This window comes from Pan paniscus, chromosome 6 (genome assembly GCF_029289425.2).
Source record: "Pan paniscus chromosome 6, NHGRI_mPanPan1-v2.0_pri, whole genome shotgun sequence".
NCBI classification, from domain to species: domain Eukaryota; kingdom Metazoa; phylum Chordata; class Mammalia; order Primates; family Hominidae; genus Pan; species Pan paniscus.
In genome coordinates, this window is record NC_073255.2 from 109,829,569 (window position 1) to 109,844,149 (window position 14,581).

Consider the following 14,581-nt stretch of genomic DNA (forward strand, 5'->3'; position numbering starts at 1 on the left):
GGTAGAAAACCTGGCGTCCGCCCCCCCACCACCCCCCACCGGAACTTTTCCGTTGGAGCTTTTAGGTGTTCGCCAATTTCACCATTAGGTGTGTTAGTTTTGTAACCTGAAGGAAAAAAAAAAAAAAACTCATGTTTTAATAGCACTGGATTCCTCGGACGGAGGGTGGGGGTCAGGCCAGGAGCCTCTGGCACACTCCGTCTCTCCTACCCCTCAGCTCGGCCGCCACCTGTGAGCCGTTGATGTGCGGGAAGGGCGCTCTCTACGGCGGGATCCTCGCTGGTAGGAGGCAGGTCCCAGGCCTGGCAAGGGTTGACCCCGGAGGGCTGGGCCGGGGCGGCACCCCAGGAGCACCTGCCCACGAGGCGGCTGCGCGGACAGACGTTCCAGCCCCTCCCGCCTCGCCGTGTGTTTACGTGGAGACGAAGATGGCGGCGGCGGCGGCGGTGACGGCGCTTCCCGTGCGGCTGAGGACGATCCGCCAGTGAGCGCGGAGACTGCTTCCACTTCGGGCGGGGGAGCGCCGGACCGAATCGGCTCTCTAGGCCGTGGAGCTTGCCGTCCCACCTCCGTCCAAATCGACCTTTCCTTTCTATCCCCAACCACCCCTCAACCCCTGTTTTCCCCTGCCTTCCTTGCAGAGGCCATGGAGGACGAGGAGAGACAGAAGAAGCTGGAGGCCGGCAAAGCCAAGGTAGGAGAGCCCGAGGCAACCGGGCCTGCGGTGGGAGGCGGTGGCTAGCACGGGGTGGGAGGGGGCCTGGGAAGCGGAGTTCTCCGCAGCCCCAGTGCACTGCCCGAGAGGGAGGTGCTGCAGGGTCTTAGGGTCTGCATCTCTCCTCGCCCTCCTCCTTTCCCCTTTTTCCAGTTGGGGGACAAAGCCTTGTGCTAGCTGATAATACTTCCGCGAGGATTGAATATTGTGGCTTCTTTCTCGTGAATGTCCAAATAAAACTCCCCTTTTACTGTATTGCTGTAAACTAGTGTTTAGTTGCTTCTAAACCTCCGATCTTTCATTTTTTTAAGGAGTTTTCTGGGTGGTGCAGGCATTGTGCTTTCCAGGGTGGGGATTTAGGGCTTTTCTTTATTGGGTTGGGGATTTGTGCGCTGATCATCAGCTTGTCTTCCTTAGGTAGCACGCTGGCACTCTTGGGTGTGTGTGATTGGCCTGTGACAGCTGTCTCAGCAGTGGCTTGTGTGTGCCACAAGTGCCAGCTGTGAACTTGGCTTTAGGGGCGTTTTTAGAAGCGTGTCTTTGTATGTTTGTACTTGAAGGTCTTTGTCATGGCATGCGCTTTTGTGTCCTATGGAATGTTAATGCAGTCTGTGAATAGAACTTCTGGGGACCGAAAGGTTCCATATGCCAACACCTATAGAATTCCTGCTTTAAATAATTTAGTTGTTATATATCTCTCTGGCGAATCCTGGTTGTGCGTGTGTGTGTGTGTGTGTGTGTGTGTGTGTGTGTGTGTGAACGGGTATGGAAAAGCCTGTAAAGCAAACAATACAATACACAATTATACACAGGCATCGTTCATTGGTCTTCATGAGAAATTTAACATATACAGAATATAAGCTGCGTAGCATATTTCTTTTAAAAATTACATATTTGAGCATATATTTTGTCTGGGCTCAAAAGCCCCCTTCCTCCCTTCAGTGAAGTCTTCTTTTATGGATTATATTATTTTTAGAGATAATTGTTAGCAATCATACTTGGACAAAAATTGTATTACAGGTAACTGTTTTTCCTCTCTTCCTTTCTCTTCTCCTCACATAAACAAAGGAAACCAGGTTAGTAATTTATTATCAATGAAGGGCCATACCGCAGAGATGCAGTGATAGAAGCTCAACACAAGTTTGTTAAATGAATATATATATAAAAACTAGCTTCATATTTCTAAAATATAGTTGACTTTCCTATAAGCTCCCTCTATTTAAGATCAAGGTTTAAATGCTTGTATATAGCCAGGTAAATTTTTACTTTCTAATCTATAAATGGTGGGAAAGGGGAATCAGGGTATCTTTAGAAGTCCAAAGCCTACACTTGTGCAATCTGAGGGGCTGAGCAAGCTCTATGCATCTAAGGAAGTAGTGGAGGTGAAGTGTGTGCCCCTCCAAAAGCATTGAAAATCTGATTAGATGTCTTACTTGTCTGTTACCTCACAATTTTTATTGCCTGCCCCCAGAAATGTCTTTCCTGAATATATGTGAAGCAGTCCTACAAAACATGGTTTACTTTGGACATACACATTTCATAATAGAGGATTTATTTAAATTGCTTGCAGTTGTAGTTGATGTGGCAAAATACAATTCTAGTTTCTTTATGTGTTTCTTTATCTTTCAGAATTCTATGTATGGGGTAAAAACCTGTTTAAGGTGAATTTTTGTTGTAAAAGATTATCTTCTTTTAGAATTTAGCCCTTTTTCCAGTAAGATATAAATCTATGAGACTTGTAAGGCAAGGTGTGTTTGCTGCAACATTAGCTATACAATATAAAAATGCTGACATTGGGAGCCTGGGGCGAGAGGATCGCTTGACACCAGGAGTTCAAGACCAACCTGGGCAACATAGTGAGACTCAACAAAAAATTAAATTAAAAAAAAAAATAGCAGGGCGTGGTGGTGTGTGCCTGTATGTAGTCCTAGCTACTCAGGAGTCTGAGGTGGGAGGATCACTTGAGCCCAGGAGTTCGAGGCTGCAGTGAGCTATCATCATGCTACTGCACTCCAGCCTGGGCAGCAGAATGAGATCCTGTTTCAAAAAACAAACAAACAAACAAAAACCCCTGGAAATAACTTTTAAAGACAACACGAAGGGAATCATTTTCTAAGTTATATAAATATGATGGAATATTTTAAAGCCATTAAGATTATGAAGACTGATAGGAATATGAAAAATAGTGTGAAAAGGGCATTATCAAAAATAGTATATACATTATTTCATTTGTATAAACGTGTGCTTTCAGATTAGAACTGAAAAACTCTGGATTATAATGTTATTCAGCAAACGTATATTGAATCCCTATTTTATACCTAGAGGTGGTGACAGTGTCTGCTCTCAAGTTGCTCACTGTTTAGTGGGAGAGACAGACTCTGGGTGATAAGTACAAAGAGGGATGAGCTGCAGTAGGATTTGGGGGATATTCTTCCATGTTTTGTTAAAGTGTTTTAAATACTACTATGTCATTTTATAGAATTACTAAGAAAGCTTTACTATTGATATTAATGCAACATAATATAATGCCTTTCAAATAGTTATTCATACATATTTGCTTAATGAATGAACAGAATGATTAATGAGTCATTAATAAGTGTTACTTTGCTAGCACGGTTGTAATTTAATAACAGTAATCTAGAATTCTCTTAATGTGAAATCCATATTGCTGGCATCAGAAACAACTTTAAATGATCATTTTCCAAAGTTTATCTGAGACTTCATTCTCCAAATGTCTCATTTGTTCACTGGACTTAAGTATTGTATTTGATAATCTAGTTTTGCAAACCACAACTTACAAATCTTTTTGGGGGTAATTTATTGATAAACAGTTCCATTGAAAAATTCCCTTTCTGTATCTAAACCTTATAAATGATCACTTTTTAAACAGTTTGTCATGTATGCAGTATAATATATAGTATACTGTATAAAATGTTTTATACTACCCCAAATCTGTAATAATGGGTTAATAAATTATGATATGTAAAATAATTCTACAAAGACTTTTTGAGTGTGGAAAATGCCCACAAATAATGCCAGGTTAAAAAGAAAAAAGTTACCAGGAAAAGGTATATGTACATATTTAAATATGAAGACACCTGAAAAAAAGCACCAAGATGTAAATCGTGGCTATCTCTGGGTGGTGGCTTATAGGAAATTTTAATTTTCTTTATACTTTTAGTATTTTCCAAATTCTTGATACAATGTATCTCTTTTATGACCAGAAAAGAATATTCAAATGCCTTTTTTTTTTTTTTTTTTTTTGAGACAGCCTGTCTCCCAGGCTAGAGTGCAGTGGCAGGATCTTGGCTCACTGCAGCCTCCACCTCCCAGGTTCAAGCGATTCTCCTGCCTCAGCCTCCCAAGTAGCTGGGATTACAGGCATTTACCACCACGCCTGGCTAATTTTTGTATTTTTAGTAGAGATGGGGTTTCACCATGTTGGCCAGGCTGGTCTCGAACTCCTGACCTTGTGATCCGTCCACCTTGGCCTCCCAAAGTGCTGGGATTACAGGCGTGAGCAACCGCGCCCGGCCGCAAGCATTTATTTAAATGATCACAAATTCTGTGCCTTATTGTCTGTTGGAATAATCTTATGATGTGTGCCTCAACAGGTGTTTTGAAGGATAAATGAAATAATGGTTGGGAGCTTTTTGAGTTCTCTAGGTGCTAGATATAAAGAAGCTATAATTTTTTTTAATTGAGGTGAAACTCATAAGCAAAATTAACCATCTTTAAGTGAACTTAACACAGTGGCTTAACACAATGTTATGCAACTACCGCTTCTGTCTACTTCCCAAACATTTTTTCATCTCAAAATATAACCCTGTGCCCATTAAGCAGATATTCTTCATTGCTTCTTCCCTCTAGCCACTAACAATCACCAACGCACTCTCTGGATTTACCAGTTGTAGATATTTAATATGAAAGGAATCATATAATATGTGACCCTTTGTGTCTGGCTTCTTTCACTTAGTATGTTTTCAAGGTTCATCCATTTTGCTGCATATATCAGTACTTCATTCCTTTTTATGGCTGAATAATATTCCATTGTATGTATATACCATAATTTGTCCATTGATAGGCATTTGGGTTGTTTCTGTCTTTTGGCTATTGTGAATAGTGCTGCTGTGAACATTTGTATGGATGTATTTGAGTACCTGTTTTCATTTCTCTTGGGTATATACCTAGTAGTAGAACTGAGCAAGGTCATATGGTAGTTATATTTCAACTTTTTGAGGAACTGCCAAACTGTTTCCATAGTGACTGTACCATTTTACCTTCCCATCAGCAATGTATAGGACATTCCAGTTTTCCCATAACCTCATTAACAGTTGTGTTTTCTGTTTTGTTTGTTTGTTTGTTTTGTTTTTTTGTTTTTTTAATACTCATCCTTGTGGGTATTAAGTGGTTTCTAATTGTGGTTTTGGTTTGTATTTTCCTAATGAATAATGATGTTGAGTATCATCTTTTAATGCACTTTTTGGCCACTTGTAGATTTCTTTTTTTTTTTTTTTTTTTTTGAGATGGAGTTTTGCTCTTGTCTCCCAGGCTTGAGTGCAATGGCACAACCTCAGCTCACTGCAACCTCCACCTCCTGGGTTCAAGTGATTCTCCTGCCTCAGCCTCCCCAGTAGCTGGGATTACAGGCATCCACCACCATGCCCGATTCATTTTTTTGTATTTTTAGCAGAGATGGGGTTTCACCACGTTGGCCAGGCTGGTCTTGAACTCCTGACCTCAGGTGATCTGCCCACCTCAGCCTCCCCAGTAGCTGTGATTACAGGCATCCACCACCATGCCCGATTAATTTTTTTGTATTTTTAGCAGAAATGGGATTTCACCATGTTGGCCAGGCTGGTCTTGAACTCCTGACCTCAGGTGATCTGCCCACCTCAGCCTCCCAAAGTGCTGGGATTACAGGCCTGAGCCACTGCGCCTAGCCCATTTGTAGATCTTCTTTAGAGAAATGTCTATTAATATCCCTTGCCCATTTTTTAATTGGGTTGTTACCAACTTCTTTTATCTAATATTAATTATATATGTATATAAAATATATATTTCCTTTCTGTATGTGTGGAGAGAGAGAGAACGTGTGCACTCAAGCACCAGAGAGGAATGGGTAGAAATACGTATCCCCAGTGGGATTATCTTCCATATATATATATTTTTAGGCTTTTTGGGCTTTGCCAAAGTTTAAATTGTTGCTTCCTTTGAATAATAGGTTCTTGGTGAGTTGATAACAGCATGATGCTGAAGCTTGATTTCTTTGTTGGCCAGTGAGTCATTCCATTCCATGAGCAGCTGTTTTACAAGTGCATGCAGTTGGTTAAAGGGGCACCTGTTGGATTTTTGGCTTGATCATTGCCAGTCCATTTACACTGTGAGAAAAAAGTAACTTAGTGTTCAAAAATGAAAAGACCTGTCATTTTAAACATGGGGGATCTGTAGCTACTTCACCAGTATGAGATGTCTTTGTTGTCATATTGACACCCCTTTTACTTTTTGTCTTAGTCATCACCAAACTGTAACTTACAACACTTAGTGCCCTTCTAGGTACATTGCATAAAGCTTTGGTTGATTTTTGCATGGGTTTAACAGTATTCAAAAGTGTTCAATATTCAGAGTATTCAAAAATTTAACATTATTTCAGGAGTAGTTTTGCTTAGGTTCTTTGTTTAAATTTATAGATTCTTTTGTAATATGTAAAATTCCTTTTTCCTCCTTGTTCACTAACAATGTAGTGTTTGTTTTCAGTTACCATCAGAGTTAAGATTCTTATTGTGGTTTACTGTTCTCTGAGATTTTTGTGTGGTGTGAAAGTTTCTCTGTAAAAGTCTAAGAGTTTTTCCCCCTTTTAAGAAATAATTTCTTAAAGCCCCCAAGATTATTGTTTTGATGATTCAGAACTATAATCAACTTTACTATACAAAGTCCTAATCTGTAAAGATTGATTTCATAGGTTCTCTGATTTACAGATCTCTGAAAAACTAATAGGGTATAAAATCTAGGCTCTCTCTCCTATTAGTACTCAACACACTATAAAATTCCTTGTTGTTTACTAGGATTGCTCATTGTGGGTTCTGTGGTTAGGCTGTATTTATTCCTCCAGGGTCTCACTTTTTTTTTTTTTTTTTTTTTTTGAGACAGAGTCTTGCTCTGTCACCCAGGCTGGAGTGCAGTGGCACTATCTCAGCTCAGTGCAAGCTCTGCCTCCCGGGTTCACGCCATTCTCCTGCCTCAGCCTCCCCGGCAGCTGGGACCACAGGCGCATGCTGCCACGCCCGGCTAATTTTTTTGTATTTTTAGTAGAGACGGGGTTTCACTGTGTTAGCCAGTATGGTCTCAATCTCCTGACCTCGTGATCCGCCTGCCTCGGCCTCCCAAAGTGCTGGGATTACAGGCGTGAGCCACAACGTCCAGGCTAGGGTCTCACTTTTATTCAAGTTAGTATTGCCTTATTAGTTGTTTCCCCAGAGAAGATAGTGACAGGGATCAATTATAACTAAAATAGTAGTTCTCCATATATATCATGAATCAAATTTTGTGTGTGAAGGAGACCTTGTGGGGATTGCAGTGGGCATGGGGCAGAGATCTCAGTTAATTCTTATGCCGTTTATATCCTCTACTCCATTTCTTGAGAGCCAAATAAATTAGTAGATCTTCTTCTAAATGGCAAGGTATTAGAAAATATGTTAAAACTGCATTAGGAAATATCTACTAGGAGTTTATATATGAAATAATGAGTTTTGGCTGAAAGTTACAGAAACTCTTTTCTATTCATATACAACTTAAAAATATTGGAAATTCTTTTGGTGTGAAATTTTTTATATTTGCCAAAATAATATTTAATTTTAATTTGTATAAATTCCTTTCACAATGAAAATTCATATCTGAGCATTTCTAATGACTCAGCAAGAGAACTCTCACTTTTCCACTTTAAACAACCATTAGTAATTTTTATAATAAAGTTTGAGAAAAAGAAAAGATAATTTGAGGTTTTTTTTTTAGTTGAGAAGAATGTGTAATTTTTAAATAAATTCAAAGGGTGAAATAAGGTAGGCAATTTTAATAGGCCTCAGAATTTTAATTGTATGGCAGGAGAGTCTGTCTACTTTTTCTCTAGGATTTGTACTTAAATTTTTTTAATGTTCTAAGCTTTCTCTTCTTTCTTTCTCTATCTCACTCTCTTTCTCTCTATTTTCTTTTATTTCTCTTTTTTTTCTTTTCTTTCATTTTTTGAGACAGGATCTCACTCTGTTGCCCCAGCTGGAATGTGGCGGCATGATCACGGCTCATTGCAACCTCGACCTCCTGAATTCAATTGATCCTCTCACTTCAGGCTCCCGAGTAGCTGGGGCTGCGGGGGCTCACCACCATGCCTGGCTAATTTTTAAATTTTTTGTAGAGACAGGGTTTTGCCATGTTGCCCAGGCTGGTCTTGAACTCCTGGGCTCAAGCGGTTCTCCCACCTTGGCCTCCCAGTGTGCTGGGATTATAGGTGTGAGCCACCACGCCCAGCTAATTTTCTCTTTTCTGTCTCATGTATCATCATATTTTCTAGGCTCAGTAGTTTAGTTCATACCTATTAATATATTCAGAAAGCATCTTGATTGAAAGATCCTTTGAATTATTCTGTGATTATTTTCCTTTATTCTATATACTCATAACCACATCCTACTTTTTAAATTAAAAATTTGTCTCACACGCTTGCAGTGAGCCAAGATCATGCCACTGCACTCCAGCCTGGGCAACAGAGTGAGACTCCGTCTCAAAAAATAAAAATAAAAAATAAAAATAAAAAAATTTGTCTCCCACTTAACCTTTTTCTTTCTATTCTAATATTGCAGTCCAATAAAATCAGGCCCACATCCCCTCATCTGTCTAGTTCCCTTGCCTCTATTCATCTTCTCTGGTTCATCCTGTATATTGTCACTGGGTTCATCTTAAAACACCCTTTTCATTTTGTTAATCCTCTACTCCATTCTTTTCAGTCTTTCAGATCAAATCCTAGATAACTTAGTATTTACTCGAGCCTCTACTTTATGCAAGTCAGTGGGAATTCAGAGATAGTCACAAGCTTGCCTCTGATACTTTCACATTCGAGTAGAAAGTCAATCACGACACAATAAGTTAAGTATCCAGAGTGAACTACAGGGAGCTATTTATTTACTCATTCAGTAAATATGATTGAACACTTACTACTTGCTAGGCACTTTGCTAAGATGATAGGATATGAGAGACATGGAGTCTGCCAAGCCTAAGCATTATTTAGTTAGTAGGCAGACACATAAAGAGATAATTATAAATACACAATGGGTAATATAATTCTGGGTCCATGAAAAACACAGAAGAGGGATATCTGATTCTATCTTGGCAGTTAGGGAAGGCTTTCTGGATGGATAAACACTGAATGAAGCCTTAAAGGATGGGGAGGAACTGCCCAGGTGAGAAGGGAGTGGAAGGTGAGTAGAAGCTTCCAGAAGAATGAGACAAAATGGAAAAAGCACAGAGATGTGGAATCGTTTGACTTGTTTTAGGGAAGGTATTGTATTACCTACCTTGTTTGGTATTATTGGAGTATAAAGCTATTAGCAAGATGTGGCAAGAAATGAGACTATAGGCTAGGGCTCCATCTTGAAAATCCTTGAATCTATGTTAAGGAGATTGGATTATATCCTGTAGATTGTGGGGATCTATTAATGAGGGGTATTTTTGTGTTTTATATATTTTTTAGAGGCAGAGTCTCACTCTTTCACCCAGGCTGGAGTGCAGTGGCGTGATCATAGATCATTGCAGCCTTGAACTCCCAGGCTCAAGCAGTCCTCCTGCCTCTGCCTCCTGACTGAGGACTGCAGGCATGAGCCGCCCCACCTGGCTTATTGATGAGTGTTTAAGCTGGGGAATAATATGGTTAGCTAGATTTGCATTTTAGATAGATGTATTTGACAGCTGTGTGGAGGATAGGTTGAGGAGGATAAAACCATTTACGAGGCTGTTGAAAGTACAAATGACAGACAGTGAGGCAGGAACAGAGGGGATACATCAGTAAATATTTAGAAGGTAAAATCAGCAGAACTTGGTGACTGGCTGGATCTGAAAGGTAAAGGATAGTGAGCATGGAGAGGAGGTTTCTGTTACTACTAAGAAAAATGTGGTCAAGGTTTCAGTTGTTGACCTAGGCAAGATTGTGAAATCAGTTTTGTACATTTTTAAATTAGAAGTTCCTTATTATACATCTAAATGGAATTTTTCAAAGATTTTGAATTGATAATTGTAGTGGTTATGAGGTTGGACTGGACCAGACAGTCTAGGCTCAAATCCTGACTGCCATTTACTAGTTTTTTGGCATCAGGAATTTACTTAACCTCTCTGTTGCTCTGTTCCTCCTCTGGAAAATGAGAACAATAATAGTACCTGCCTTGGTACTTGCGGTTGTTGTGAGGATTCACTAATAAGTCTAAAACATTTAGAACACTGTCAGTCTATAAGAAGTATTCAGGAAGTGTCAGTCATTATCATCATTATCGTCATTCTGGAGCATGGAGGATTAAGCTATATAGCAGAAAATGGGATTGGAGAACTAGGGATCAGATAATGAGGAGCCACATATGACATTTAAAATGGTGTGGATGTTATCCTAACAGTAGTGGAAAACTGTTAAAGAATGTCTGTCATCGATAACTTCTAATGTTATTTCTTTACCCCCCGCCCCCACACACACACAAAAATCTCATCTTAAGATAGGTATGCTGCCACCAGGTGGCAGTTATATGTTATTGTTGTACAAATGAAGTAGTAAAAACCATTATGTGTTTCTTTTTTAACATAAAATATTTACTTGATTAAAATAGCCAAGTGTAAGCAGTCTAATTCTAGTAGGGCTCTTTTGTTCCAAAACAAAACAAAACTAGTTAAGCGAAGGAGAGAAAAGAGAGGGTTATTGTAAAGATGTGGAGATTTCAGAGGAAGGTCAGTGTATAGCTGGGTCTCATGGAAACTGAAAAGCCATTGGAAACTGGTGCCATTCTCTCCATCATTTTTTTCTCTCACTTTCACAATATGTTATACTCCTCTGTTTGTAGATCAGCTTCCTTGCCTGCATGTCAGTTTGCACATGACCAAAATTATGGGATGAGTCTCCAAATCTGTTCTATCCAATGGAATTGTTTCCTACTAAATATACCCTTATTTATTTATTTTGAGACAGGGTCTCACTCTGTCACTTAGGCTGGAGTGCAGTGGCATGATCATTACTCACTGCAGCCTCAACCTCCTGGGTTCAAGTAATCCTCCCATCTCAGCCTCCCAAGTAACTGGGACTACAGGTACACACCACCATGCCCAATTATTTTTTATAGAGGCAGGGTCTCACTATGTTGCGTAGGTTGGTCCTGGACTCAAGTGATCCTCCCACCTCAGCCTCCTGAAGTGCTGGGGTTATGGGCACAAGCCACTGTGCCCAGCCCCAGTAAATATACTTTAAAAAGAAAGAAGGGGAAAATAAAAATTATATAAATCATAGAAACACATCTACTCATAGAGTAATCATCTAGCCTAGAGGCTCCCAAATTTTGCTGCATATAGGAAACACCTGGGAAGCTTTACAAATTTTTTGATGCCTACATTACATCCCATACCAAAATCAGAAAATCTGCAGTGTCAGGCCTCACTATTTTTTGTAAAGATCCCCAGTGAGCAATAGACTTTAGGACCCACTAACATAGCCACTTTACTTGATTCTACAATACTGTGCCAGCTACTTTACTTGGTGTGGAACTAAAGGAATAGGGATGATTCAATGCCAGAAGGAAAATTGACTATGTTGGATACAAAGAGAAGTGTTTTATAGTCTGTAACATGTTTAGTAGGTTGATTATATAAACTGTACTTTATAGATGATTTTAGGAGTATCTGTAGATTGATATGATTATTGTATGACGCACTCATTTTAGAATCCTTTATATAAGATGAATCTCCTCGTGTTATCTTTCTGGACAGCTTCTTACCTCCTTGTTCCCTAATTCTAAGAGAAGAATCTAACTGACTGACCTTTCTTTCCTTATCAAACTTAGGGTGGGAGGAGAGGCAGGGGTGTCATGGATGGGAGAAGCTATGAGCACTGACCAGTTCCCTCAGAAGGAAGTTCTACATACTTTAAAAATACTTAAATGTTTCTTCTAAAAAAGAATATATGTAAAATGTATGTATAAAATAAAGACTGATGATAAAAAGAACACCTCTATACCTATCACCCTGCTGAAGAAGCATACACATACGAATATATTTGAAACCTTTCCTCATCTAATCCCAACCCCTCACCACTTGAGGTACCTATAGTTCTAAATTTGTTTATTTCCTTGCTTTTCTGTACCACATATATGTACACATACAACATACTAGTTTTCCTGTGCTTGAACTTAATGGTATCATATGAAGTCATCAGTGATTTGCCTTTTGTTCAGTATCATGTAGAGCATGTTCACGTCTGCATAGTATTCCATTATAGGAATTTACGTCAGTATCCATTGTGAGGTCAGTAAGTATTTGGGCTGTTTCCAGTTTTTGCTATTGTAAATACTGCCACTAAGTGACACGATCTCGGCTCGCTGCAACCTCTGCCTCCCGGGTTCAAGTGATTCTCCTGCCTCAGCCTCCCAAGTGGCTGGGATTGCAGGCACCTGCCACCATGCCCGGCTAATTTTTGTATTTTTGGTAGAAACGGGGTCTCGCCGTGTTGGCCAGGCTGGTCTCGAACTCCTGACCTCAGACAATCGCCCACCTTGGCCTCCCAAAGTGCTGGGATTGCAGGTGTGAGCCACTGCACCCAACCGCCTAGAATTTATTTCTAAGTTTACTTTTTATTTTCAAAAAATTATTATGTATTTCCTCAGTTTCCATAAGAACATTTTAGTAGTGTTTCCTCATCAATAAACACAAAAAAGAGTCTTTACTATGCTATTTTCACTATTAACTTTAATTCAGTAATAAGCAAATCTTTGTTAAAAGTAGAGATGGAGGCCGGGCGCGGTGGCTCACGTCTGTGGTCCCGGCACTTTGGGAGGCTGAGGCGGGCGGATCACGAGGTCAGGAGATCGAGACCATCCTGGCTAGCACGGTGAAACCCCATCTCTACTAAAAATGCAAAAAGTTAGCCGGGTGTGGTGGCAGGCGCCTGTGGTCCCAGCTGCTCAGGAGGCTGAGGCAGGAGAATGGCGTGGACCCGGGGGGCAGAACTTGCAGTGGGCCGAGATTGCACCACTGCACTCCAGCCTGGGCAACAGAGTGAGACTCTGTCTCAAAAAAAAAAGAAAAAAAAAAGTAGAGATGGGATTTCTAGCCTCCTAAATTAATTTAGCCTCCTAAATGCCAGACAAACAATCTAACATAAAATTTACCTTGAATAAGATATATGATATTGATTCTGAGCTGCTTTGTATTTTTTCTAACTTTGGCATCTGTATCTTGGTGCTTTCTATTAGACTGATAGAGTTTTAGAACCTAAGGAGTATGCATTGTACTTCAGCGCTTTTTTCTTCATTACTTTCTGTGTATATAGACAGCATATTTTTTTTGTAGAACATTAACCCAGATTGCTAATAGCTTCATGTTATGGCATTCTTCCACACAGTCCAGATTGATTTAAGGAAAAGCAGAAATGGAAGTCAAAGTGTGTTATAAATTGAGACTGAAAAACATGCTCTAAAAAAATAGATTTAATTTCTTACACTGTGAATAGCCATTGTATTGTTTTGTTTCTGATAAATCAGTTGTTTTGGGCTTCTATTTTTGAACTGTTAAAAATTTTTGATGCTTTTTGTGGATAAAAGTAGTGCCTCTCTTTATACAACTGATGGGGTTTTGAAAAGTATGTAAGTTGCCTTTTTTGTTAAACTTATTTTAAATGTTTTAGTATTTAAAGGGTATATGTTTTTAATTAATCTGCATATTTAAAAACTTTTTGTAACGCGAATAACTACTTCCTGATTTACGTCTCAATATATTCTCCTTTCATTTGCCCAATTAAAAAAATATGTAGTCTCTATTATTGCTGTTTACTAGTAGTTTTAGATCCCAATGTGTATTAGAATTATAGCTACAAAAAGTTGCAAGTAAAATTTAGCAATTTCCTATTGAAACAGGATCTCATTATTCTGTTTTTAAATGTGTAGAATTAACACTTTAAATAAACAGATGTGAAAATTGTAAAGGAATATATATGACAACTATTTTCTGTACATTAATGTCCAAACATTATACTTGTTTTTCATAATAAAAAACATTTTGGAACAAAATTTGCTGAGTTTAGCATAAAACATCTTTGAATTATTTCTGAGTTTCCTAAAATATGCAACATTTTAATCTTGGCATATCTAATCCTATGTGCTGTTCTATAAGAGGTACACTGGACTTCTAACCACTATATGTATTTAGTAGAATAATGGAATCACAAAGGAACAAGAATTCCAAACTTATAGTTTGAAATGTATCATAAACAACCCTTTCATATTTTAGGTTAGTAGCTTTGGATAGCTATTTAACACAGATGAGTACAGTTAGCTTTATATATATTATCCTCTGAGTCTTATCTATGACAATGTGTATTTAGATTAAATATGTTCCTCCTGTAACTAAAGTTGCATCTTTGCAAAGGATGAAAGTTCATTTCAGCAGACACAAATTCTTTAAAAGATTTGGGCTATAAACTAACACTTCAAATTTTGTAATAATCAGTATACTTTTATCAAGAATGAAATTATTTCATGCTTAATTACCCTCCTTATTTTGTTTCCATAATAAAACTATTTTCAGAAAAAAAAATACTGCCCCTGTGCTATTTTTTTCTGTTCTGATGTACAGCACATG

The 14,581-nt window shown here is 38.9% G+C and overlaps 1 protein-coding gene across 12 annotated transcripts in view; it reads left to right on the forward strand.

The window, feature by feature from the left end:
- Positions 1–241: 241 nt before the first annotated feature.
- The window catches only part of AKAP9 (A-kinase anchoring protein 9), a 166,399-nt gene continuing 152,059 nt past the window's right edge, over positions 242–14,581 (forward strand). For all 12 annotated transcript variants that reach the window (XM_034964418.3, XM_034964419.3, XM_034964428.3 and 9 more), the window contains exon 1: positions 242–694. In XM_034964418.3, coding sequence (XP_034820309.2) covers positions 647–694 — 48 coding nt within the window. In that variant the 5' untranslated portion in view covers positions 242–646. The remainder of the gene's footprint in view (positions 695–14,581) is intronic.